Here is a 27,455-nt window from a genome sequence, read left to right as displayed (position 1 = left end):
GACCAGGTGAGTGGGTGACGCTGGGCTCTGCAGTCTCACGGACCAGGAGGCGTTGTCGGCGACCAGGATGGAGGTGCGAGCTGTCCCACGATGGTATCTGCTGTCGACGTCGCTGGACCCAGGATTGGGGCAATAAGTCTTGGCAAATGCAAGCCCACGCGGTGGACTCAAAATGGCATCAGGAGTGGACCAGGAGGGTCCGGGGTGCTCCTCTGTTGGAGGGGAGCAAGGGCCAGTCTGGAGCAACCAGACCAGCGGTGTTGATGTCGTTGTCGGGAAGGCCACAAGCCAGCGGGCTAGTAGTCAGACAACGCGGTGAGCAGCAAAGAGCAGAAGGACCCCACGCAGATCTGGTGGATGCTGGAGGGCTGAACTTCGGTGCTGGAGCTGCTCAGGGTTGGGGCTTCTCGGACTACAAAGCACTCACTCGAGGATCCCTCGGCGGTCGTGCTGGGCAAGAGTCGTGCAGTCTTGAAGATGGCCGGTCCCTCGAGGTCTCGTCGCACCCACGAATCTCAGCTGAGCTGACGATGTGGGTAGAGGTCAGAGGTGCCAGGGAAGCCGGGTCTCGTCGTGCTGGTCAGTCGGATTCCGGAGGAAGGACGTGCAGCAAACCACAGCGTTCTTGGATGGTGCCTGCGGGTGCAGGGTGACTACTCCTTAGTCACAAGGGAGAAATCTTGAGAAGAAGTCGAGAGTTCCTTTCGTAGAAAGTAGTTTCAGGATTCAAAGATGATCTAATTTGGAAGGGGGCCCGCTCCTATCTTTATACTAGGAAAAGGGGCTGGCATGCGACTAGGTCCCGCCCATGGGTGGGACCAGGAAGGGGGGTGGTTACACCCCTCTCCCATGCCGGACTTTCCCCAGCTCAGGGGCTGGTGTGCCCCTGGAACTGGTTCTAGCCGGCAGATGCATAGTGAGCACCAGGGAGCCCCTTGCAGTCACCTTCCTCTAAAGCCCTGCCTACCCAGGATACACAAAACCCTGTCTGGGATGGTGCTAGCACCGCCCCTGACAGGAAACCCTTTGTCCAAGCTCCCCTCGCTGGAAGGACTCCCAGCTGCAGGGGGTCAGACTTGTGTCTGTGGTGGAAGCATCCATTTTGTGATGCTGAGGCTCGAGTTAACTTTAACCGGGGTTCACAGTTACATACATGTCGTGTCCCTCTAGAAGGGTGGAATGCTAACCCCGTCGCCAGAATTGGCGAGGGGTTAGTATTCCAATTCGTATGACACCTTACTCGACATGTTTTGATAAAGCGATACCAAAGATAGCATATAACCGCGAGGATTATAATGCACTGAGTATATGGTATGCGTTATCATGGAACAGCTATTAGGACTTGGTTCCGCAAGCTGCAAACGGATCAGCTCATGCCAGAGCACCATCTCACACGATTCCAAGCACTCTGCCTTCAGGATTGTCAAGGTCTGCCATAGGAGTGACTGATAGGAATCTGTGTGTCCATTTTAGGGTTAGATATAGGTATACTATATCTAAAGCAAAGGGTGATTACACCACCTTGCCCCAGCTGTCGTGCAGCCAGTTGTGTCAGATTTAGATGGCCAGCCAGGGGTGGCATAATGCAAATGCTACTTACCAGTATGCATCTGTTCTTGGCATGTAGGGCTGCTGACATTCATATCTGTGCATAGATCGCCGCCTAGTGTTGGGTCCGGATGATTGCACATTGTTGTCCTGGAAGAGTCTTCGAAGTATCACGAGATAGGTGGCTCCTCCCCTGGACTACAGTGCGCATGGGCATCGCCTCCATCCCCAGATTGTTTTTAGCCATTGGCAGAGATGGAGTGAAGTATGTGAGTGATGCCTATGCTATGAGCATATGTATATATATGTATATGAATACTGCAGCTGCTACAGGCGCCGGGGAGGAGGGTGGGCGATATGAATGTCAGCAGCCCTACATGCCAAGAACAGATGCATACTGGTAAGTAGCATTTGCAGTTCGAGGCATGTGGGCTGCTGAATTCATATCTGTGCATTGAATACAAAGCAGTCCTATTATTTGCGGTCGCCCGTGCCAGCTGCAGCGGTCTGAAAAAGTGTTTTGAGAACAGCCTGACCAACAGCTGCCTGCTGTTTGGAGTGCACGTCTACACAGTAATGTTTAGTGAAAGTATGTGTGGTAGACCATGTGCCTGCTCTGCAAATATCTTCTAAGGGAATGTTACCTAGGAAAGCCATAGAGGCCCCCAGCTTTCTGGTGGAGTGGGCTCTCGGTGGAATTGTGAGAGTGCGTTTAGCTTTAGCGTAACAGATCTGAATGCATTTCACGATCCACCTAGCGATCCCAGCTTTGGAGATAGCGTTTCCCTTGTGGTGTGAGGCAAAAGCAACGAAAAGTTGCTTGGTCTTACGAAAATCTTTTGTCCTGTCAACGTAGTACATCAAGGCTCTTTTAACGTCAAGGGTGTGGAGCATTCGCTCCGCCAGCGATTCAGGGTTTTGGAAAAACACTGGCAACTCAATTGTCTGGTTCATGTGGAATTGAGATACAACCTCGGGTAAGAATTTAGGGTTAGTGCGGAGTACCACCCTGTTAGCGTGTACTTGGAAGAAAGGTTCCTGGATGGTGAGTGCCTGCAACTCACTAACCCTCCGTAGCGATGTAATTGCTACCAAGAAAGCAACCTTCCAAGTCAGAAACTGAAGCTCACAAGAGTGCAGTGGCTCAAAGGGAGGACCCATCAGCCTTGTAAGAACCACATTGAGGTTCCATTCCGGAGCTGGTGGTGTCCGTGGTGGAATGACTCTTTTGAGTCCTTCCAGAAAAGCCTTGATAGCAGGGACCTTAAAAAGTGATAGGTGTTGCCTATTCTGGAGGTATGCTGCCATTGCAGACAAGTGAATGCGGATGGAAGAGTAAGCCAAATTGCATTGGTACAGGTGGAACAGGTAACAAATGATGTTATGAATGGAAGCATCCAGCGGGTCAATATTGTGGTTGACACAGTAAATGACAAACCTCTTCCATTTAGCCGCATAACAAGCTCTAGTAGTGGGCTTCCTTGCCTCCCGAATGATGTCCATGCAATCGGGGGGAAGGTTGAGGTAGCCAAACTCTAGGACTTCAGGAGCCAGATCGCCAGGTTGAGCTGTTGCGGATCTGGATGCTGAATGTCGCCATGGCTCTGCGTTAGAAGGCTGGGTGTGAGATGTAGCCTCTGATGCGGTACCACGGACAGTTCTAGAAACGTGGTGTACAATGTTTGGCGAGCCTACGTTGGAGCAACCAGGATGAGAGTCATCGAGTGTTGCCTGAGCTTGCGCGCCACCAGCGGTATCAGAGGTGCTGGGGGAAAAGCGTACGCAAATCTGCCTGACCAGTTCATCCACATCGCATTGCCCTGCGATTGCGGGTGTGGGAACCTGGCGGCGAAGCTTCGGCATTTTGCGTTCTCCTTTGTGGCGAACAGGTCTATCTCTGGATGACCCCACCTTTGGAAGTACGGTTGGAGAACTGATGGATGTATCTCCCACTCGTGCATTTGGTGGCTGTGCCTGCTGAGCAGGTCCGCCATTTGGTTGTCCTTGCCTGGGAGATGCTCTGCCATGAGGAAGATGTTCCTCTGAATGGCCCACTTCCACTTGCTCTGAGCCAGATGAGACAGCTGCGGAGAGTGTGTGCCCCCCTGCTTCTGAATGTAGTACATGGCCGTCATGTTGTCCGTCCGGATCAACACGACCTTGTTGCACAGATGTACTTTGAAGGCCTTCAAGGCTATGAAGATTGCCATCAGTTCCAGAACGTTGATGTGCATCTTCCTTTGCTGTAGTGTCCATAGTCCCTGCACTGTGTAGTGGAGTACATGCGCTCCCCATCCCTGGAGAGAAGCGTCCGTTGTCAGGATAATCTGTGGTACAGGCTCTTGGAACGGTCGGCCCTTGCAAAGGTTTTGTGGGTTCCACCAATGCAGAGAGTTGTACGCCCGACCGCTCACCAACACTAGGTCTGTCAGTTGCCCATGAGCCTGAGTCCACTGACGTGCTAGGCACTCCTGAAGCGGGCGCATATGTAGTCTCGCGTGCGGGACAATGGAGATGCAGGAGGCCATCATGCCTATCAACTGCATGAACACTCTTGCTGGAAGCGAGTGCTGAGGTCTGAATCGTTGGATCAGCGTTTGGATACTGGCGATTCTTTGCATTTGGCTGCGCAGTGGCTGCCAGAGTGTCTATTGTTGCGCCCAGATACTGCCGTATATGGGCGGGCTGGAGATGGGATTTTGGATAGTTCAGCGAGAATCCCAGATCGTGCAGGAGGTGAATTGTGCGGGACACGTGGTCCGCGCACTGCTGTTTTGTTTACGCCTGAATGAGCCAGTCGTCCAGATAGGGGTGGACGTTCTGGCGCCGTAGATGCGCCGCCACAGTCGCCAGGCACTTTGTAAAGACCCTTGGCGCCGTGGTGACCCCGAAAGGCAGAACCCTGAACTGGTAGTGCTGGTCTTGAATCGTGAATCTGAGGTACTTCCTGTGGGAAGGATGCAGGGGGATGTGAAAATACGCATCCTTTAGATCTAGCGTAGCCAGGAAGTCCCCTGGTCGAAGCAGGGGGAGGACCTGCTGCCACGTGAGCATATGAAAGTGCTCCGATAGAATGTACCAGTTGAGGGGCCTGAGGTCCAGGATGGGCCTTAGGGATCCGTCCTTCTTGGGGATTAGAAAGTACAGAGAGTAAACTCCTGTACCCCTTTCTTGCAGTGGGACGAGCTCTATTGCCCCTTTTTGCAGCATGACTTGAACCTCCTGCTGCAACAAGTGCAAGTGCTCGCCGGACATAGGACGGCTTCTTGGAGGTATGTTTGGTGGAGTGGAAGTAAGTTCCAGACAGTAACCGTACTGGATAAGAGATTTGACCCACCTGTCCGTGGTGATGGATTTCCACGCGGGCAGGAACTGCTGGAGCCTCCCCCCGACCGGTGTTGTGTGGTCGGGGGGCAGTGACAAGGCGTCACTGTTTGTTGGCTGTGGAGGACCTGGAGCTGTTGTTTCCACGTCCCCTGCCTTTGATGTTGTTGCCTCTGTAACCACCTCTACTCTTGTTGGTGTATGAGGTCTGGGTGGTGGTCTTGTAATACTGTGTGGACTGTGATGCCCGACCCCTTGAGGTGCCTCTGTTATTGGAGCGGCGAAAGGAACCACTCCGAAACTGCTGAGACTGGAGGGCCCCCATAGACTTGGCAGTGTCCGTGTCTTTTTTCATTTTTTCAAGTGCCGCATCCACCTCAGGGCCAAACAGGTGGTCAGGATTAACAGTTTGGTTCAGGATGGTGGTCTGTATATCCGGTTTGAATCCTGATATCCTAAGCCATGCATGTCTCCTAAGCAACACACTAGTGTTGATTGCCCTGGAGGCGGTATCAGCCACGTCCAGCGCACATTTGATGGAAGCGTTGGTGATCAGCTTCCCCTCCTGAATCAACATTTCACCTGCCTCCTTGTACTGATCAGGCAAGTGCTGCAGAAGTGTTTCTAGGGTGTCATAATGCGCCCTATCGTAGCGTGCAAGTAGGGCCTGCGTGTTTGAAATGCGCCAAATATTAGCTGCCTGCGCAGCAATTCTTTTCCCTGAGGCTTCAAAGATTTTCGACTTTGTCTGGGGGAGGAGCGTCACCCGTGGTCTGCGAGTTCGCCCGCTTACGTGCGTTGGATACCACCAAAGAATCCAGTGGCAAGTGTCCCTTGATGTAAGTCGGATCCGAGGGCGCTGCCTTGTATTTTTTATCAATACGAGGATTGACGACTCGCGCCCGAGTGGGCTCCTTGAAAACCTCTGGCGCATGTTTCAGCACTCCCTTTAGCATTGGCAATGTCTTGACTGACTTCTCAGCCACTGAGAAAGTGTCAAACAGAAAGTCGACATCCACAGGATCTGAATGCAGTTCAACATCATGATTAGCTGCAGCCCTCTCAATCAGAGCGTTGAAGGCTGCAGAGTCCTCCGTTGGAGAAGTCTTTGCAGCAAAAAGCTGCGGTTCCTGGCCCGACTGAGGGTCCTCAGGGTCGCCTCCGGCAGACCAAGGCTCATGTACCTCCTCTGGATCCGAGTAAGCGGGATAGTTGTACTCGTCCTCTTCATCTCCGTCACCTTCCCCAGCGTTTGAATGAGTTGGTGAAAGTCCTAAATTATGTGGAGATGCAGGCTCTATAGGGGCAGAAGTACCCGCAGAGTCCTTTTTGTTTTTGAGTGGAGTACGATAAGGCTCCAACACCGGCTCCGTGGTGATTTTCCGCTTCAGGAGAGAGAGCTTCCCGGTGTTGGCGTCGATGATAACCTCTCGACGTTCCTCCTCTGCGAGCGGCTGGAGCCGAGGCTTTGGCACCACCAAGGAGGCCTTGGGCGTTAACACCGTCTTCAGAGGCACCCCGGCCCCATGCTTCGGAGCGAAAGCCTTTGGCGTCGTCTTCGGCGGTAGTGTGTAGCGGATAGGCGTCTGCGCCTTCGCCGGCTTTGGTGTAGGCTTCGGCACCACCTCCTTCGGTTCGGGAGCCTCAGCGTCCTTCCGAATTCTTTGCAGGGACTCGACGACCTTCTTGGCTAAAGCCGGAGAGGGCTGGACCTGCTCAAACGATTTCTCCGAGTCCGAAGACGGGTCGGCGAAAGGCACAGTTTTCGGAGCCGACACACCACCATCCTTGGCCTTGACGGCCGGAGTCGGCGGAGCCAGAGCTTCGGCGTCGCCCGGACGCTTCTTCGGAGCCTTCTTCGGGTCATCGACCTCGACCACCTTCGGCGCCGACGCGGCCGCGTCGGTCGTCTTCGGCTTCGACACCGGGGTTTTCGGGTCGGCCATCTTGGCGCGGCTCTTGCAGTCGGCCATTTTGAATTTCTTTGACTTCGAGGCCTCAGGAGCTTTCTGTCCCGCCAGAGCGACTTTCACTTTCGGTTTCAAAACCGGTGGTGTGGACCCCGATGGCTTCACTTTCGTTTTCTTCAACGGGAGTGGCACATCCGAAATGTCCGTGGCCGGGCCCGTAGGCGAGGCCGTGGGACTAGTAACAGGGTCTTGGGTAAGGCCCGAAGGCGATCCCTCGACCTGGGCCGTATAATGGGGGTTGACCCCTGAGTCAGTCTGAGGATGCTCCTCCTCTGAGCTATCCTCCACGGTGGCAATGGCCCCATCGCCGTCCCCTACCTCACCGACTACTTCATCGAACTCCTCGTCCCCCGCGTCGTAGTTTTCTTCTTCCGACGCCGGGCTAGAGTCCGAAACTTGAAAGACATTGTCGGCTCCAACGCCTTCTTCGAAGATGTTGTCTGGCGGGGGCGCTGATAACTGGGCCTGGAGTCTAGCGGCCCGACGAAGCTTGAGAGTCTTCTTACACCGGAACTTTGAACAGGCCATACACCTGGTCTCGTCATGGTCCGGCGACAGACATTTGTTGCACACTGGGTGCACGTCGAGGTGTGAATACTTGGAGGTGCACACCGGACACCTTTTGAACGGGGTTCGTTCCATGTCTGGAGCGTCGTGTAGGCCCGTCCGCGCCGAGAGCACGCGGAAGGGCAGCAAGAGTTCGGAGCTGAAGAATAGTCAAACCCGAACGAAAACGATACCGACGTCAAGCCTAAAGACCTTTTGGTCTTAAGTTAGAAAAGTTAAACTATTATCGATTCCGACAGAGGGACCCGAAACACATCCGAACCCAATGGCGGAAAAAAACAATCTGGGGATGGAGGCGATGCCCATGCGCACTGTAGTCCAGGGGAGGAGCCACCTATCTCGTGATACTTCGAAGACTCTTCCAGGACAACAATGTGCAATCATCCGGACCCAACACTAGGCGGCGATCTATGCACAGATATGAATTCAGCAGCCCACATGCCTCGAACTACATGCTGCAGCCCCTGGTAGGCCCTGGGTACACCTATGCTCTGAGTTACAGGGTCTGAGAAGGTGTCCCAGTACCAATTGGATATGTACCTAGGGTACATGGAGTCCATTTTACAGAGAGAGCAGTAGGCCTGGGGACCTGATTGGCAGGGTCCCAGGCCAACTAAGTCGGAAAACCAGCAAAACACCAGGCAAAAAGTTGGGGGCAACCATAGTCAGGTATCCACCTTCCTACATCTATATCTAACCCTAAAATGGCCACATATATTCCTATCAGTCACTCCTATGGCAGGCCTTATCAAACCCGAAGGCAGAGTGCTTGGAATTATGTGAGATGGTGCTCTGGCATGAGCTGAGCCTGTTTGCAGCTTGCTGAACCAAGTCCTAATAGCTGTTCCATGATAACGCTATACCATATACTCTTAAGTGCATTAAGAACCTCGCGGTCAAATGCTAACTTTGGTATAGCATTATCAAAACATGTCGAGTAAGGTGTCATACGAATTGGAATACTACCCCCTCACCAATTCTGGCGAGGGGGTAGCATTCCACCCTTCAAGAGGGGCACGACATGTATGTAACTGTGAACCCCGGTTAAAGTTAACTCGAGCCTCAGCATCACAAAATGGATGCTGCCACCACAGACACAAGTCTGACCTCCTGCTGCTGGGAGTCCTTCCAGCGAGGGAGGCTCGGACAAAGGGTTTCCTGCCTTGGGAGGTGCTAGCACCACCCCAGACAGGATTTTGGGTATTAGGTAGGCTAGGGCTGAAAGGAATGAGACATGCCTGGGGCACACAAGGTGTCCCTGTGCATACGCCAGCACTCCAGCCCCAGAGCTGGGTCAAGACCGGACAAAGGAAAGGGGGTGTAACCACCCCCTTCCTGGCCCCACCCAGAGGAGGGACCTAGTCGTAGTGCAGCCCCCTTTAGGAGAAAAGGTAGGAGCTGGTCCCATTCCAAACTAGATTAATCTTGACAACTTCCACAAAGAACTCTTGACCTTCTCCCTCCTGAACCATCAGAAGACTGAAGAATCTCCCCTATGGTCAGGGAGTGACCATCCTGCTTCACAGGCACCATCAAGCTCCTGTGCGGTTTGCTGCAAGTCCTTACATCCCGGAATCCGACGACCCATCTCCACAAGACCCGGACCTCCAGACTCCTCTGACCTTTACCCACAGCCACAGCACAGCTGGGACCCGTGGGTGCGACGAGCAACGTGGAGACAGCCATCTTGAGAAACCTGCACAGCGCTTCCAGCACGACCGCCGAGGGATCCTCAAGTGAGTGCACTGGGGTCTGAGAAGCCCCACACCGACGCAGCTCCTGCACCAAAGATCAGCCCCACAGCATCCACGAGATCTGCGTTGGGCCCTTTTGCCTGGTTGCTGCATCTCCTGTTGTCTGGTCACTTGCCGGCTGGCCAGTGACCTCCGAGACGACGATCCGAAGATTTCACCACTGCTGGTCTGGTCCCCCAGAGTGGCCCTTGCTTCCTTGTAAAAGAGGAGCACCCCGGACCCTCCCGGTCCGCACCAGACGCCATCTTTGTTCCACCGCGTGGCTTGCATTAGCCAAGGCCTGTTAACCAGATCGACGATCCAACACCGCCGACAGCAGCAGACTACGTGGGACAGCTCGTGCCTCCAGCCTGGTCGTGAAGAACAGCTCCTGGTCCGCGCAGCTACAGAGAGAAGCGACCCTTCTTCCACCTGAACGCGGCGACAGCATCTGGTTTCCTCCTGGTTCCAGCACCATCACTGGCTAGTGATTGAGACTCTGTCCCCTTCCCTTTCAGGACTTCTTCCTCGTTCAATCCTTGGAACCACCGGACTCCTCCATCTGGCTGCCTGCCAGCAACTCCTTGTTTCAGGCATCACCGGGATCAACGCAGCAAACCCGACGCAACTTCAGCCCTATGCACCCGCAGCCTGTGGGTTAGGTAACTAAAGCTTCTAGGTGCTGAAGTCTGTGTTCACTATCCTAGTGTTCAGGTCCACTGTTTTCCCTCCATCCAGCCGGGTTCGTCCGGAATCCGTAACTTTCTAAACGGTAGCATCCTTAGACGTTGGTACACATCGCGCGTGAAAGTTTCCACTCCGCACGTGAGTCCCGTGGGCCTCCTGCTCCTTACTTGCCTAGTTTGTAGCGTAGTACCAGCGAGCCTCTGGATCTCCTTACAGTACTTTCCTTCCTTGTATTCCATTGTTTTGAGTATATGGTTTGTCGTGCCCCTAAGGCGCACTTGTAAATATTGTGCAAACTCGTATTTCCTTTTTAGTATTTTCATGTGCTTAGCCCTCTGACCTCAAAGAGTTCAGAGGTGTATGTATGTTAGTTAATAAATAACTGTTTATTTTCATAACAACCTGTGTGGTGTCCTTTCATGTGGTATTCAAAGGGTTATATGTGGTAAAACAGCTGGCTTCACATGCCATTCAGAGTTTAGCCTAAAGACTGCTCTTGTCGACGCTACTAGGATAGCTGGTCTATGAGGTTGACTTTACAACCAATCACCATAAGGGTTGTTTGGACTGATACAAGGTGATCACTAGAACTACTGAGCATCATATATCAGGCCAACTTCTCAGATGCCCCCTCCCCGAACTATTGTCTGCATTGGACCTCCCACCGGGAGCTGGATGTGCCTTGGCAAACTTGTGGAGACCCATGATGCGGCGCTATAAGGGACACGGCCACACCGGCGCACCTCCCCCACTCGCCCGCCATCTTGCCTGAGTGCCGGGGCGCTTCCTTCCCTGCACCGGGGGGGGGGGGGGGGGGGGGGGGGGGGGCACGCGGCGTGGGAGATTCCTGGCCCAACTTACACTGTGGTTGTGTGCTCCTCTGGGGGGGGGGGGACGTCCTTGGAGCCATTGGGGGTCGTGCTACTGCTGCTTGGAGGTGAGGGGCGCGCCTTGGAGTGCCTTGGTTGACCTGTCCCGGCCGAGCTGCCTGAGATCCCACTACCTAGACTGAACTGCTGGCCACCCATTTCCTCGTACCATTGCAGGTGCCGGACTACGGCCCCTACAAGCATACCTACACTGAGGGGGGAGACCAGAGGTCGCTTCCTCAACATTGCTCCTATTAGTTGGTCAACCCGCTTGGTTTGGACACTATCCGCATTGCGCTTGCTTGAAGCTGCCTGGTGCGATTCCATCGTTCCTGTTGTTCCCAACCTTGGCCCACCCTTACATCCCATATCTGGCCAGCGGGGCCTGGGGAGAACTTTTTGGAACATATTGGATAGGTGCAGGATCTGCCTCTCCCAATGGCAACACGCAAAGATATATCCTCGAAGTCCTCCCAACCTAACAACATAGTGCAGTATACTACTCCGAGTCTGCCCTCTCAGAGGATCACACGGAAGACGGGTCCGGAGGACGGGGGTGGCGGGGGGAGGGGGGGGGGGGTGTGTTAATTGTCCGGTGGAGCCATCTAGAGCAGAGATCTTGAAGGCTATTCAGGGATCCCACTCTGCCCTGGAGAGGCAAATAGAGACTGTCTCCATAGATGTTAATCTACTCCGAACGGATCTCCGCAAGGTAGCAGACACGGTTTCACACGCAGAGGGCAATATCACCCAATTGCAAAGTGAGGTGGCCTCTTTGCAAAAGTCAGTCGCGCAACTTACATCCACTCCCCGTGCGTTGGAGAGAAGAGCTGAGGACGCCGAAGGTAGGGCCCGTCGAAGTAACATCAGGGTCCTGGGAGTACCAGAACGATTGGAGGCGGGAAATGCCGAGCGCTTCCTGGAAACCTGGATGTCACTCAGCTGTGCCCGACTGGACTGTCCATTGTCTATCGTGGAGCGAGCGCATCGGGCCCTTGTCCCCCCTCCGCTGCCGGGCGAGCCTCCTAGGGCACTAATCGCAAAGATCCTGAACTATAAAGACCGTGACTGTATTCTGAGGGCTGCAAGGGAAACTGAGTCCGTCACAATTGAGAACAGTCGCGTTTCCATTTACCCTGATTATACCCAACAGGTGCAGGAACAGAGAAAGTTCTACTTGGGAGTTAATCAAAAACTCCGGGAAATAAAACTCCAATACATGCTTTTTTATCCAGTCAAGCTTAAGGTGCTCTCCCAGGGCCGGGCTCACTTCTCCGAGTCCCCGGCGGAGGTGTGGGAGTGGCTCGAGATTAGGGGAGACGACCTGCCCCCGGGTGAGCGTGGTGGCACCCGTGAGACCTGGGGGACCAGGCCCCAGAAGAGGCGTCGAGGCAGAGGAAGGCGCCGTTCTAGATCCCGGGGTTCTTCTGAGACTCGAGTTACAGTAGGAGCGGATGGCGCACTCCACATGGGAACATCACCGACTAGGACGGTTCCGGGGTCTCCTGGGGCGTCCATCCCTGGTGAGATTTTGGTCCCAGACACCTTGCAGGAAACAATTCCGGACACGGACTCCACGGCTCCGGTGATCCCGGAAACTGGCCTTTCTGAACCGAGGTTGGAGTAAAGACTTAACTTGAGATACGGTTTGGTTTACGCTCTGTTGTCCTCCGATTTGGGGGCCTTCATTTTGGAACTCTACTGCTCCAATACTGTTCCTAATTGGCACTAGGGGTTCTGGATACCTGGCTGAAGTGGAGGGCTTGCACCTCAATGGACGGAGGTACGGGATGGGGGGTCCATTTTTTCCCTGAGCAAAATGTCGCCCGTACTAATAACTGACTTTAGTAGACAAGCCCGGGAACTGTTTTAGACCACTGGGTCTCTCAAGGAGCTGGGGGGAAGGGTGGGTGGGTGGGTTTGGTTTGTTGTGTGGGAGTGTATTTTGAGTGAGTTGTATGGGGTGGCTGTGTACGTTCTGGCACTGGCAGGGGAAGGGCGGGGTGGCGTTTTTCTTTGTTGCTATCCTCTTGCTCGTGGGTGGGGGTGGGGAAACTGTTTTTGAAGAAGTTCTGAGTTCTAGGGTTTTTGGAGGGTGGGCTAGGGTTACTGTAGAGGTTATTGCTGGCATTGAAGGCATAAAGAATCCAACATATGTGTGGCTCATTGACAGGGCTACTCCTTCCGGTCTAGCTGGAGTAGGGGACAGGTGGTGGCAGGTCATATTGTACATATACTATGGCCCGGATGGGCGCAATCATAGACCATGGGTTTTAAATTTTTAACTTGGAATGTGCGTGGTTTGGGTACTTGCACCAAGAGAGACAGAGTCCTTTCCTTCCTTAAACGGCATGGGGTCTTGGTGGCCTGTTTACAGGAGACCCACTTGGATCAAGACGGCGCACAGCGGCTGTCTAAGAAATGGAGAGGTCAGATCTTCCACTCCTCCTTTTCCACATATGCCAGGAGGGTCCTCATTTGGGTGGCCCAGGGATCCCTTGCGCTGTCCAGTATGTAGAGGCAGACGTTGACGGCAGGTGTCTACTAGTGCGGCTTAAATTAGATGACAAGGAATTACTACTCCTTAACTCCTATGCACCGAATGTCGATGACCCGACCTTTTTTTCTCGAATCCAAGATCTTGTAGCTTCAGATCTGGATGCGCCCTTCCTCTGGTTTGGGGATTTCAATTGCGTAATGCACACTGAGTTGGATCGACATCCCCCTCAGTCGTGCACAAAGCCCCGTATGATGGTGCGTCTTCGGGAAGTGATGCACAATTTGGGGGCGCTTGATGTATGGCGAACTTGTCATCCCACCCAGAAACTATACACGTGTTATACTCAGACACATGGTACCCATAGCAGATTGGACCGCGTGCTTGTGGCTAATCTCACCCCGTCTCTCACCTTGCATCAGGCCCGATACCTGTCAGATCATGCCCCGGTGACTTGCATGGGGCAGTGGGCTGATTGAGCTGCCCGTCCTCGCACCTGGCGAATGCCCACTGACATTCTTCAAGATCAGGTGGGTAAGGACCATGTGGCGACTGCTCTGTCGACTTACATAGAGCTGAACTTGGGGGGGGGGGGGGGGGGGGGGTGATGATCTACCCTACTCTACTAAATGGGAGGCACTGAAGGCGGTGGTGCGTGGAGCCTGCATGGGCCTCACATACGGGGTCCGGAAACAGTTGTCTGAACTGCACGATGCAGAGGTTGTGCTTCAACGCACCCAGTCCCGACCAGATCCTGACGCTCTAGATCAGCGGACGGAGAAGCAGGCGCAGGTGTTGATACAGGACATCCTTACCCGACTTGACAAATTCACATTGGGCCAGTACAGGCAATGTCTCCACCGCGAAGGAGACAAATCAGGTCGCTTATTAGCCTGGATCCTTCGCCGTGAATTCGCGCCTGAAAGGATAGTTGCCTTACGAAACTCGAGCGGTGTTATGGCCCATTCAGAGTCAGATATCCTTGAGGTCCTCCGTTCCCATCTGGAGACTGTACGAGGCTGACCCCTTGGTTACGGAGGACTCCTATCGTCCGTATCTTCGAGACTTGGACCTCCAGACCCTGCCAGAGGCAGCGGCGAAGGAACTTGAGGCCAAGCTGACGCTGGGCGACATTGGCGCAGCGCTAGCTGCCCCCCCACGAACTAAGACCCCTGGCGGGGACGGTTTCCCATCCGAGTTTTATCACACTTTCGGGAACGTTCTGGCTCCCCTCTTATTACAAGTTTACAATGAAGCTCTGGACGCTGGCACTCTTCCACCCAATATGAATCAAGGGGAAGTCTGCATGATCTTGAAACCGGGCGGAGATAGTTGCGATCCAGCGGCATTCCGTCCTATTACCTTGATTAATACGAATGCAAAGATTCTCACTAAGCTGTTAGCCACTCGCCTAGCCCCACACATGACTCAATTGATCCACTCGGACCAATGCGGATTTATCCCGGGCCGTAACACGGCGATGAATCTGCGCCGCCTAAATCATGTCCTTCATGAAGTACGAGGGAGAGAGGGTCCTCACGTGCTTGTGTCAATTGACCTAGCTAAAGCCTTTGATACGGTACATTGGGGGTATCTGATGGAGGTGCTCTAGAGGACGGGGTTCGGACCTGGGTTTTGCAGTTGGATCTGTGTGCTCTACGGGGCGCCCCGTGCCAGGGTTCAGCTGGGATCGGCCCGATCGGAGGAATGGTCCTTGGGGAGAGGCACCCCTCAGGGTTGCCCTCTCTCCCCTCTTCTGTTGGCTCTAGCGATCGAACACCTTGCAGTCTCCGCCCGCGCAGAGCTACAGCAATGGGGAATTACGGTAGGTGACACTGTCAATGTGATCTCACTCTATGCTGACGACGCACTATTCTATCCAACTTCCCCCTCCAAGGCCCTTCCCGGTTTGATGTGGACCCTGGACCGCTTTGGTGCGGCCTCTGGGCTGCGTATTAACCTTAGTAAATCCCTGGTTTTCCCATGGACAGGCTGTACTCCGGACCCAGGCGTGGACATCCCATATTTGGGTCTACGTTGCAAGCAGGAAGCGTTCCGCTACCTTGGCATACAGGTGGCCGCAACTGATGAGACCCTGCTGACTATAACATCGACAGAGTACTCCAAGCTCTCCACAAATCTGTCACCTTTTGGAACACACTCCCTCTCTCCCTTATGGGGCGCTTGGAGATCGCCAAAATGGTGATGCTTCCCAGGATTTTGTACGTTTTGCAGAATACCCTATGTCCATTGCCTCCCCGAGTGTTTCGCACACTCGACTCGCTCCTTACCTCCCTGCTATGGGCGGGCGGGCGCAGTAGAGTCGCTCTGCGCACAGTGACCCGGTGTTGGGAAGAGGGAGGCCTTGAGGCCCCGAGATTTGATTTATATTAATATGCGGCGCAACTTCTCCCAGCCGCAAAATGGTTCGCTGACGAGGAGAACTGGGAACTGGCACTGCTGGCAGGCGCGGCGAATGAAAGGGCTCTGAGGGAGGCCTTGATGCAGGGACGTGGCGCTGATAAAACTTTGCCATATGTGGTGCGTCATACAGCAGGAATCTAGCAGCGATTCGTCGAGAAGGTATTAAGAAGGGCCCCATTTCAAAGGGAGCTCCCAGTGTGGATCTTGTCCCCGGTACTCCGGATGGAGGAGAACATGTCCTACCGAGAGTGGCGCTGTGGTGGATGTGAGACCCTGGCGGACCTCTACCCGGATGACTCTTGTGTCCTTTGAACGTGCCACAGAGTTTTTTGGGTTACGTAGGGGGCAATACCTCCACTACAGAGGCCTCCGGGACATAGCCAGAACAACGTGGCCCCAGTTCCCGGAAGCGCCTCCGCTCACCTATACTCTTGACATCATTCTATCCTGTGGTAGAGGTAGAAGGCTGATTTCCCTGCTCTACTCGGCCATGCGTCGGGACTCGACCCCCCCCCCCGACCGCGCCGTCTTGGGCGGCCTGGGAGGCAGATTTGGGGGTGGAGCTGGAACCGGGACAGCGAAAACGAATCGGGCTCTTGACCCGTAAGGCCTCCTGTAATGCCCGTTTCAAACTTATACACTTCAACTTTGTCCACCGTACCTATATGAACCCGGTCTCTCTGAATGCAAATGCTACTTACCAGTATGCATCTGTTCTTGGCATGTAGGGCTGCTGACATTCATATCTGTGCATAGATCGCCGCCTAGTGTTGGGTCCGGATGATTGCACATTGTTGTCCTGGAAGAGTCTTCGAAGTATCACGAGATAGGTGGCTCCTCCCCTGGACTACAGTGCGCATGGGCATCGCCTCCATCCCCAGATTGTTATTAGCCATTGGCAGAGATGGAGTGAAGTATGTGAGTGATGCCTATGCTGCGAGCAGATATATGAACATATATATATGTATGAAGACTGCAGCTGCTACAGGCGCCGGGGAGGAGGGTGGGCGATATGAATGTCAGCAGCCCTACATGCCAAGAACAGATGCATACTGGTAAGTAGCATTTGCAGTTCGAGGCATGTGGGCTGCTGAATTCATATCTGTGCATAGAATACATAGCAGTCCTCCCATTATTGGCGGCCGCCCGTGCCAGCTGCAGCAGTCTGAAAAAGTGTCCTGAGAACAGCCTGACCAACAGCTGCTTGCTGTTTGGAATGCACGTCTACACAGTAATGTTTAGTGAAAGTATGTGTGGTAGACCATGTGGCTGCTCTACAGATATCTTCTAAGGGAATATTACCTAAGAAAGCCATAGAGGCCCCCAGCTTCCTGGTGGAGTGGGCTCTTGGTGGGATAGTGAGAGTGCGTTTAGCTTTAGCGTAACAGATTTGAATGCATTTCACGATCCACCTAGCGATCCCAGCTTTGGAGATAGCGTTTCCCTTGTGGTGTGAGGCAAAAGCAACGAAAAGCTGCTTGGTTTTGCGAAAGTCTTTTGTCCCGTCCACGTAGTACATCAAGGCTCTTTTAACGTCAAGGGTGTGGAGCATCCGCTCCGCCAGCGTCTCTGGGTTTTGGAAAAACACTGGCAACTCAATTGTCTGGTTCATATGGAATTGAGATACAACCTTGGGTAAGAATTTGGGGTTAGTGCGGAGCACCACCCTGTTAGCGTGTACTTGGAAGAAAGGTTCTTGGATGGTGAGCGCCTGCAATTCGCTAACCCTCCGTAGCGATGTAATTGCTACTAAGAAAGCAACCTTCCAAGTCAGAAACTGAAGCTCACAAGAGTGCAGTGGCTCAAAGGGAGGACCCATCAGCCTTGTAAGAACCACATTGAGGTTCCATTCCGGAGCTGGTGGTGTCCGTGGTGGAATGACCCTTTTGAGTCCTTCCAGAAAAGCCTTGATAGCAGGAACCTTAAAAAGTGACAGGTGTTGCCTATTCTGGAGGTATGCTGCCATCGCAGACAAGTGAATGCGGATGGAATAATACGCTAAATTGCATTGGTACAGGTGGAACAGGTAGCAAATGATGTTTTGAATGGAAGCATCCAGCGGGTCAATGTCGTGGTTTACACAGTAGACGACAAATCGCTTCCATTTAGCCGCATAACATGCTCTAGTAGTGGGCTTTCTTGCCTCCCGAAAGATGTCCATGCAATCGGGGGGAAGATTGAGGTAGCCAAACTCTAGGACTTCAGGAGCCAGATCGCCAGGTTGAGCTGTTGCGGATCTGGGTGCTGAATGTCGCCATGGCTCTGCGTCAGAAGGCTGGGTGTGAGATGAAGCCTTTGATGCGGTACCACGGAGAGTTCCAGAAACGTGGTGTACCATGGTTGGCGAGCCCACGTTGGAGCAACCAGGATGAGAGTCATCGAGTGTTACCTGAGCTTGCGTGCCACCAGCGGTATCAGAGGTGCTGGGGGAAAAGCGTACGCAAATCTGCCTGACCAGTTCATCCACATCGCATTGCCCTGTGATTGCGGGTGTGGGAACCTGGCGGCGAAGCTTCGGCATTTTGCGTTCTCCTTTGTGGCGAACAGGTCTATCTCTGGATGACCCCACTTTTGGAAGTACGGTTGGAGTACCGATGGATGTATCTCCCACTCGTGCATCTGATGGCTGTGCCTGCTGAGCAGGTCCGCCATCTGGTTGTCTTTGCCTGGGAGATGCTCTGCCATGAGGAAGATGTTCCTCTGAATGGCCCACTTCCACATGCTCTGAGCCAGATGAGACAGCTGCGGAGAGTGTGTGCCTCCCTGTTTCTGAATGTAGTACATGGCTGTCATGTTGTCCGTCCGGAACACGACCTTGTTGCACAGGTGTACTTTGAATGCCTTCAAGGCCAAGAAGATTGCCATCAGTTCCAATACATTGATGTGCATCTTCTTTTGCTGTAGTGTCCATAGTCCCTGCACTGTGTAGTGGAGTACATGAGCTCCCCATCCTTGGAGAGAGGCGTCAGGATAATCTGCGGCACAGGCTCCTGGAACGGTCGGCCCTTGCAAAGGTTTTGTGGATTCCACCAATGCAGAGAGTTGTACGCCCGAACGCTCACCAACACTAGGTCTGTCAGTTGCCCATGAGCCTGAGTCCACTGACGTGCTAGGCACTCCTGAAGCGGACGCATATGTAGTCTCGCGTGCGGGACAATGGAGATGCAGGAGGCCATCATGCCTATCAACTGCATGAACACTTTCGCTGGAAGCGAGTGTTGAGGCCTGAATCGTTGGATCAGCGTTTGGATACTGGCGATTCTCACTGAATTTGACTGCGCAGTGGCTGCCAGAGTGTTTATCGTCGCGCCCAGATACTGTCGTACATGGGCGGGCTGGAGATGGGATTTTGGGTAGTTCAGAGAGAATCCCAGATCGTGCAGGAGATGAATGGTGCGGGACACGTGGTCGGCGCACTGCTGTTCTGTCTTTGCCTGAATGAGCCAGTCGTCCAGATAAGGGTAGACGTGGGCGTTTTGGCGTTGTAGATGCGCCGCCACAGTCGCCAGGCACTTTGTAAAGACCCTTGGCGCTGTGGTGACCCCGAACGGCAGAACCCTGAACTGGTAGTGCTGGTCTTGAATCGTGAATCTGAGATACTTCCTGTGGGAAGGATGCAGGGGGATATGAAAGTATGCATCTTTTAGATCCAACGTAGCCAGGAAGTCCCCCTGTTGAAGCAGAGGGAGTACCTGCTGTAACGTGAGCATATGGAAGTGCTCCGAGAGAATGTACCAGTTGAGGGGCCTGAGGTCCAGGATGGGCCTGAGGGATCCGTCCTTTTTGGGGATTAGAAAATACAGAGAGTAAACCCCTGTTCCCCTTTCTTGCAGTGGGACGAGCTCTATTGCCCCTTTTTGCAGCATGACTTGAACTTCCTGCTGCAACAAGTGCAAGTGCTCGCCGGACATAGGTCGGCTTCTTGGGGGTATGTTTGGTGGAGTGGAAGTAAGTTCCAGACAGTAACCGTACTGGATAAGAGACTTGACCCACCTGTCCGTGGTGATGGATTTCCACGCGGGCAGGAACTGCTGGAGTCTCCCCCCGACCGGTGTTGTGTGGTCGGGGGGCAGTGACAAGTGACACTGTGGAAACCAAGACTGCACCTTGGAAGATTCCTACTGCTCCTGGTATCGTCGTCCTTCTGGTCTTCTGCAACATCTGTTCCCGTGCTCCATACAGATTTTTCACCACGCCTGTGGACATCCAAGACAACCGAAGGAATCTCCTTTGGAGTGAAGGAGTGTCTCCCCTGAATCTGTAGGCACCGCAACGCAGGTGACTCAGCGGATCGTGGGCACTCACAGACTCTGAAAGGCTTAGCAACACAGGTGGGGATTGTCCAACTCCCTCGAGGCCTGTACTGTCTTCATACTGAGTTTGAGGCCAGTATCTCTTGTCAGAACCGCTGTAACAGAAACCCTGTGCCCTGACTTGCTGTTGCCAAGGCTTGTTGACTCTCTCTTCCAGAGATATTCGGACTCCAAGAAGCACTTCCTGCAACCAAGATCTTTGCCCTCACCACTTCCTCCGCACAGTGGGCCTTCTTCATTGGTGAGCTGCTAGAGGTCTACTTGGGACTCCTGTGAATTTGGCCCATGGGTCCTCTCGAGGAGGATCTTTGGCTTCAGTTGCCTCCCCTGCTTGCTTGAGGCCTGCTCTGACTAACCTGCTCGTGGTGAGTCACTTGTACCTTGCTGGTCTCGACACTGCACCTTTTTAGTCGACAACTAGGTTTGCAGCTGCCAAGGCTTGTTGGTGCCCCTGCCGGTCACTGATTCTTTGGCCTTCGACATCCAACATTGGACAGCTCGTGAACAGTTCCTGGTTTTCTACAGTGTCGCCTGGTCTGCACAGCTGTAACTTCAAGGGCACCCCCAACCTCACTTGCATCTCCGACATTGGTGGGCGTTTGTCTTCCATGCCTCCAGGTCACTCATCAGAAGTGGCAGATTAAAGTCTCTGTAGTCCCAATATTAGCCTCATCTCTCAGAACGTGAGAGTTATTGAGGAAAAGGTTAGACATATTTCGTAGTCTATTACCTTGTTTTACTGCCAATCTGCCATATTACTGCCTTAATAGGGTCAGAAAAATGAAGTATGATCTTGGGTGATCCAAAAAAGTAAAAGCTGAAGAAACCGAGCAGAGCTCAGGGAGACCCCCTTCACACGCGACGTGCTGTGATAATCTGAGGAGAACTGCCTCTGCTGGGAGGGTTCTAGAGGGTGCTAGCAGCTGATTGGCTGGGACCAATCTTTGGTTCTTTTTAATATAATGAGATAGCTAGGCTATTAAGACTTCGGCCTTAGGCTTTTTCTTTTAGCCTACTAATATTTACTCTTGGCACTACATTTGTATTTACCGTGGGACTCCCGCCTCGGCGACTGGGAATGATTCAGGCATGTGAATCTTTGAAAGATACCCCAATACTGGATAACAGAGGTCATACGATTCATTTTGGAAGCCCCTGGCCTACTGATGTAGAAGATAGAGGTAAGGACTGAGCCCCTAGAAAGTGGCAGTGTAATGTCGACAAGAGAGACCTAGCCACTGAAGAGAGGAGATGGGGCTTCTTTAAGATATCCTATCAAGCCTTTTGTTAGAAAGGAGCTACTAATGTGTCTTCCTGAGCACTGCCTTTAGGTGGATGGTAAGGATGAGGGGAGGCACTTAAGATATTCTGAAAGGTGGGGAAACCTTTAGCGGAGGTCTGCCCTTTTGCCCTTTGTCTTCCCGATTACTCCTTCAGTTGTACTGATGACAGCCAGCAGACATAACCCAATACATCTTTGTGTCTGTTGGGGGTGCTTGAGACATCCCTTCTCCGTGGAGCATCACTACACTAAGGTGGTGTCTAGAGAAAGTCTGTAAAGGACATTCAAACAGTGGATTCATATTGCCATTTCTTAATTAAAGTGGATCCCCCCCCCCCCCCCACTACCCCACAAGTTTTTTCAGTTCCAAAGCCTTTATAGGCAAGAAAATATGCTCGCGGTGCAACTCCTGAAGGCTTGGTTTGCGTGGATGGGGCTGCAATTGCTAAAGTTGTGACTGACCCATTCGGAAACAATTGCCGATGGTATGAACGGTCTGTGTTGGACTGAATCATCAGAATTCGTGATCATTCAGCAGGGAGGTGCATCTGCAAAGTGTTTTCAAGCGCAGAGGCACTTGCTGTGGGTCCAGGTGGCACTGTGCCACACCATGACTGCCACCTCTCGAATGACAAGACTTGAAGCAGAAGCACTGCACTTGACAGAGTCGCACTACTCTTAACACCTAAAAGTATAGTGCACCACCTAGAACCAGGGAGAGTACCTGGGGATACCTGTGAGTCTTAGAAGATAGTGCCCAGAGACATTTAATTGTTTATGCTGCTAGCAGTGTGTAGTATTAAGGTCCGCAGTGCAATACAGTACTTTCTTTTCTAAAACCGCAAGCACTGGGCTGGACATTTGCTTAATTAGGATAATTTTTGAGCACCGAACTCAAGCAGCTCTCCAACGTATAAACTAACAGAAACATGTGAATACTTACTACCCAGAGGCTTAAGCGCAGAACGTGTTATACTTGGCTCAGTTTGCAGAGCCATAGATAGGACAACTCTTGGGACATCAGAGGCAAATGATCTTAACACCCCACGGTTGCAGCTTAGTACTCCCTGCATGCCTTGTATCCCTTGAAGTGGGTCTGAAACATCAAGGCCATAACAAGAGATGGCACATGGTGAGGAGTTTGGTGGAGATTTTGGTGGAATCAGAAGTTTCCTTTACTCTTGGTTCTGAAGGCTTAGGTTCACATACCTATAGACATGGGTACACTGAAGCTGAAGACGTAAAAGCATTTAAAGGAGCTTCATCAAAGAAGAAAGTTTCACCAGAGGAAGAGTTGAAGCAAAAAGCCATAAAGTTAATTATTGTAGAGGAAGGAGAACTAATGCTTGCCTCATTATGTTAATCCTGGGAAAGTGTTTGAAGGATACAAGGTCAAGAGTATTGGGCACAGAAAGTGAGAAATCGAGAGGTATGGGTAGAAAAGCATTTTGGGGCAAAACTGGTGGGAAATACTTCACTTCAAATTTCACGTAAAGGATGTATTGATGGGGTGTTTTGGATTTTTAAGGCTAATGCCTGATAAAAGGAGGGTAAAGTTGCCACATGATTAGTTTTTGGACATTGTGTGGTATCACTAGTTGTGCTTCTTTTGATATCACCTTGGCATCTCCCCATGGTTCAACCATATTTCCTGAGCCTTCCTAATGTATGTTCTAATTTTTGACTTAACAAGCTTTTTTATGTTTATTTAGGTGGACAGACATTTTGCTGAAACAGAATCCACAGCAAAATGTAGGAGGTTTGAGTGGCCTGTAGAAATCTGCTACCACAAGGGAAATCTGTACTTGGGCCATTTCTATTAGATCTCGAGTCCGTTGGAAAGACCTAACAATTCTTAAACTAAAACTTTAGTTTCAACATAAAAGACAGGTTTTCTTCAGTAAAAAGGAAATTTACCTTGTGTTGCTAGAATAATCCCATTGGAAGACTTCTAGCAGACTGCGTATACGGGTCTTTGATGGCTCGTCCTTGAGTTTATATTGGTAGAATTCAGCTATTAGATCTTCTACATGTAGTAGTTTCAGTTTATTCTCCACCCCTAGAATAAAACAAGAGCATCACTAGTTTAAAGTACAGTTACTATTCCTTCGCACCATGCCAAAAGTTTTGGTGTAATCTCAAGGGCAGATTGAATTAGCATAGTTATACACTAAGTATTTTAATTTTCCGGTGCTTGATCAAAAATTAACCTGTTCAGGTGGGTTAATTAAGCACCTGACATTATTCATTACAATGTTGATTGCCGTTGGCCCCCTTGTAAAGTAGAAAATGTTATGATACAGTCGAATATTAATCTAGTTAAAGTTGGGGAGCAACTTGCTACATCATGACCTCCAAATTTCCCACACCCATAGTCTAACAGACAAACACAGACACCCAAAAACACAGCAAGTAACACTCCACCTTGGATAACGTAGATGCTACTAGCCTTCCAACCATGTAGGGCAGGGTACGTCAAACAATTACATTTTGATGTTAACCCAGGCTAGGGTTTTAAGGACCATAAAAAAAAGTTGCTGGTATACATATAGGCAAACAGACAAAAGAAATGCTTGTGACCTTAAGACGAATACCCATGACAGAACAAGATTTACTGGTAGCTAACTATACCTTCTCTGCCATGAGACTTGCTTCAATATCCATATAGATGATTAGAGCAACAAGCTAACAAATAAGTGTTCTAGATGAAAGCTACTAAACAGAAGGGAAAACGCAAATGGAGTTGAGCAAATAGGTAATGAAGCAAGATCTACCTTTGAAAAGATTAACTATCCTGCAGTCAATGCCACGAAGCTGAACAGATGTATGAACAAATCTCTATATAGTAGTCACATTTTTTAAATGGAACCAAACTAGTTCTCATAAAAAAAGTGGTAGCTCCATTTCCCCTGCTAGAAAATACTTTTGGTTTTCCCAGCAAAGGCCTATATGGATTTGGAAAGAATTTAAGTACATGGAATACTAATCATGTTGCTATGATCTGTTTCATCAACAGCATCCCATAATTGACTGCTACATTGTTCACAGTTTGGACTGTCTTGGGTCTTATATTTCAGCTTAACAGTATCTCAGAGACGTTTTCACATCCAATGCACAGAGAGGGAGATTTTAAAGAGTTACACAGTGTCATTAGGTGCAAGGGACGAGGAGGGTGCCAAGGCTATGAGCTCAAGACGCTTTAGAGCCAACCGGGTTAAAACCCAAAACTGAGCCAAAACAACTGAGGTTGTATCTGGAGTCTCCTGGAAGGTCTGTAGTGGATACAGCCCTTGCAAAGAATCAGGAGGAATGTGGCTACACGACATAGAACCCCAGGGGAGTTGAGAGGGTGGCCATCACTCAGACATTCTGTGATTGACTAAAAGTAGTCCACATTGAGCAGCCAGTCTTTAAGGTATGGGAATACACGTATGCCCAACCTTCAAAGGAGCTGCAATCAATGCCATTACTTCCATTTAACACCCAAGGGTTTGTACCCACAGTGAACCACAGAAAACATCTAAAGGAATGTGTTTAGGCAGATGCACTCCCTGCAAGTACAAGGACTCCAGGATTCAGCACAGAAAAAATCTGCACCAAAGTGACTATTTTGAACTTTTCCTTCATCAAAAGTGTTTAATTGTTGCAGGTCCAGAAAAGACCTGAAGCCTCTATCTTCCTTTGGCAAGAAGTAATGGAGTAGCATTCACTTGCCACCCTGAATTCCGGCACTCGTTTGAAGGCACCCTCCACCAGTAGGTTCACTTCCTGCACTGAAATTGAGGCATGATTCGCAAAAATAAGACGTGGTGGGGACGAAATGGAAGGCAAGACGCAGCCCCTTTAAACATTTAGTAGAAACCCATTGATCTAAAGTGATAGATTTCCAGCCAGGTAGAAATGATCAGATTTTGACACCCTATGCCTTTGGGTCCGAGGGGGGAAATCAACGCATATTTGGGGCCACTCAGCAGTAGAGGAGGAAGTAGAAGATTGCTATCCCTGCTGATAAAAACGGCATCAGCAGTCATTGAATCTCCTCTACTTCACATAGTCTAGGTCATTTGCTGCACCAGCTGAGAAGGTTGACTTTGCCAGTATGCTTAGCTTCTTGACTAGCCTCTAAACGTTCTGTATTGCTGGTGGAATCGGCAAGCTTGTGACAACCACAGAATTACTGCTGTAGTGAGACTATCTTTAAATCACTTTTCTGCCCTATTAAAATTTCCCAAAGAGCTTAGAACCATCAAAGAGCATATCCATGAGTGATGCCTGTATGTCCCCAGCCAAACAAAGCAGCGCTCAACGAAGCACTACACTGGTGCGATAGTGCAACCAATGCAAAGCATCAAAGTGAAGGCAGTACATATTTCGTGTCATCCTGAATCCCTTTGGCAAGCGACATCCTGCAGTGTCCCAGGACGGCCAGTAAGATCTTACTGGCAGTGTCCAGCAACAAAGGTGTACCTACCCAAAAGACTTCCTTACAGAAACCATCAGTACGATTTGCCTTCCTGTCTGGAAGATTAAAAGAATAGGCATGAGGTTCACTTTGCTCACTTATGCCTGAACTACAAGGATTCAAGGATTTCCAGAGTAGTAAATCAGGGGCTGGTCTGCCACCTAACAGAAGGTCAACTAACCAAGAAAGGAAAGGGGGGGGGGGGGGGAGATTTGTCGAGCATTGTTTTGACCCATGGGCCATTTGTGAGTGCCTCTCAAAAATGCAACAGAGGTTGTGAGTAAGCTGGCTCAAACAATTTCAGTTAGTAAATTATATTTTGTCTCAGCAGTAGATGGTTGCAAATCAAACATCTGCTGCTCTGCACATTACCACTATAAAAGAGGCACTTTCATCAGTTCATGGACCAGCTTAGTTTCTGGGCAGGTGTAGATTTCACTGGTATGTTGTAGGTTCAAGCAAAGACCTACATCAATATAGTGAGGGTGTAGCACATAGTCTGCCTCGGTTCGCATCAGTGTCAAGGGCACAATTTTGAATGTCCCATGGACTGTGTCACAAATGAACAAGGCCTCTAACCTCTGGCAATACTTGCACCATAGAAGAGAATAAGGTACTTATTTAATCACTACTGGCTGCACTTTGATCATTTCATAGCATGACAAACCTGGCACAAGACAGAATCTACTTATGGTTAGACACTGGATCCGGTTCCATGCAGATGCCCCTGAAGACTGCTGCAGCACGCAGGGGAAGTAAAGCAGCTTCCAACATGAGTGGTCTGGACTTGTATCCCATTATGTCCTGCAAGTGGAGTAGGACAGGGAGTAGGAGCAGTCAGTGCCAAGGGATGGCCGTATTCAGAAGTCTGACTGTAGGCCCAAGTAGCTCCATGGAACCTTAAGGCACATCAAAATAACCAGGTAGCATCTTGAAAAGTTGCTACCGAAGCCTCCTCAAAAGACTCAGCCTGCTGAGGGGATGACATTAGCCTGGTGAACAATGGTTGCGCTATGACCAGCTTAGTAACTGGATAAGAGAAAATAAAACAGGCAAGCGAGGGGTCCAGACTGAGTGGCTAGAAGGGGTCAAAATCCAATTCACTTTCTTGTTTTTGTAGCATTTTCTACTTTAAGCAGGACACACACAACAACTTTGAGTAGGACCAGCAGTGCTGCTTCATTCTCAACCTCATATTCAGCAACGAATAGCCTTGTTTCCCACTCCAATCTTCTTTGGAAGCATGAGGGTACATTTCTCAGATAATTTCAAGTCATTCCTAGAGACACATTTTTTAAGGGTCTGCAGACATCGGCTGCCTGCAGTTGCAGCAGAGCTTGAAAACAGCTGTTTGAGGGGAGACATCCAACTAGCACAGTCTGAAATTTTTCCCTGGAGTTTTTGTAAGACCAAGAAAGCTGGAAGCAGAGCCTCGGATTCACACTGAAGGGTGCAAAATTAAGTGTACAGAAGTCAGCACGCAAGGGGATGTGTACACGCAGCTCTGCTTCATTACTTTAGTGGAAGTGCGAGATCCCTGCTGAGCCATACAGCTCCACCTAACAGAGTACGTGTCTCATTGCTGGAGAATTCTCTGGATTCGTCTGGGATATCCTAAAGGTGATGAATCTTCAGTTAAAATTTGTCATTTCAACAGGCCATACTGTCTCTTCCTTGCATTTTGTTGACACACTATGCAGATCCTCGTCCATTTGAAGGTATACTATCAGTAAGTGGAAGGATGCCTAAGATCCTTAACAAGCATCATGCAATTGTCCT

General features: G+C 51.0%; 1 protein-coding gene across 1 annotated transcript in view; it reads right to left on the bottom strand.

Annotated features, from left to right (window-relative positions):
• The window catches only part of MAEL (maelstrom spermatogenic transposon silencer), a 1,196,692-nt gene that overhangs the window by 318,162 nt on the left and 851,075 nt on the right, over window positions 1-27,455 (bottom strand). The window contains exon 8 of the mRNA XM_086935541.1: window positions 23,132-23,273. Coding sequence (XP_086791667.1) covers window positions 23,132-23,273 — 142 coding nt within the window. The remainder of the gene's footprint in view (window positions 1-23,131; window positions 23,274-27,455) is intronic.

The sequence above is a fragment of the Lissotriton vulgaris genome, chromosome 8 (assembly GCF_964263255.1).
Source record: "Lissotriton vulgaris chromosome 8, aLisVul1.2, whole genome shotgun sequence".
Classification (NCBI taxonomy): Eukaryota; Metazoa; Chordata; class Amphibia; order Caudata; family Salamandridae; genus Lissotriton; species Lissotriton vulgaris.
This window is presented reverse-complemented; position numbering and strand designations above follow the sequence as displayed.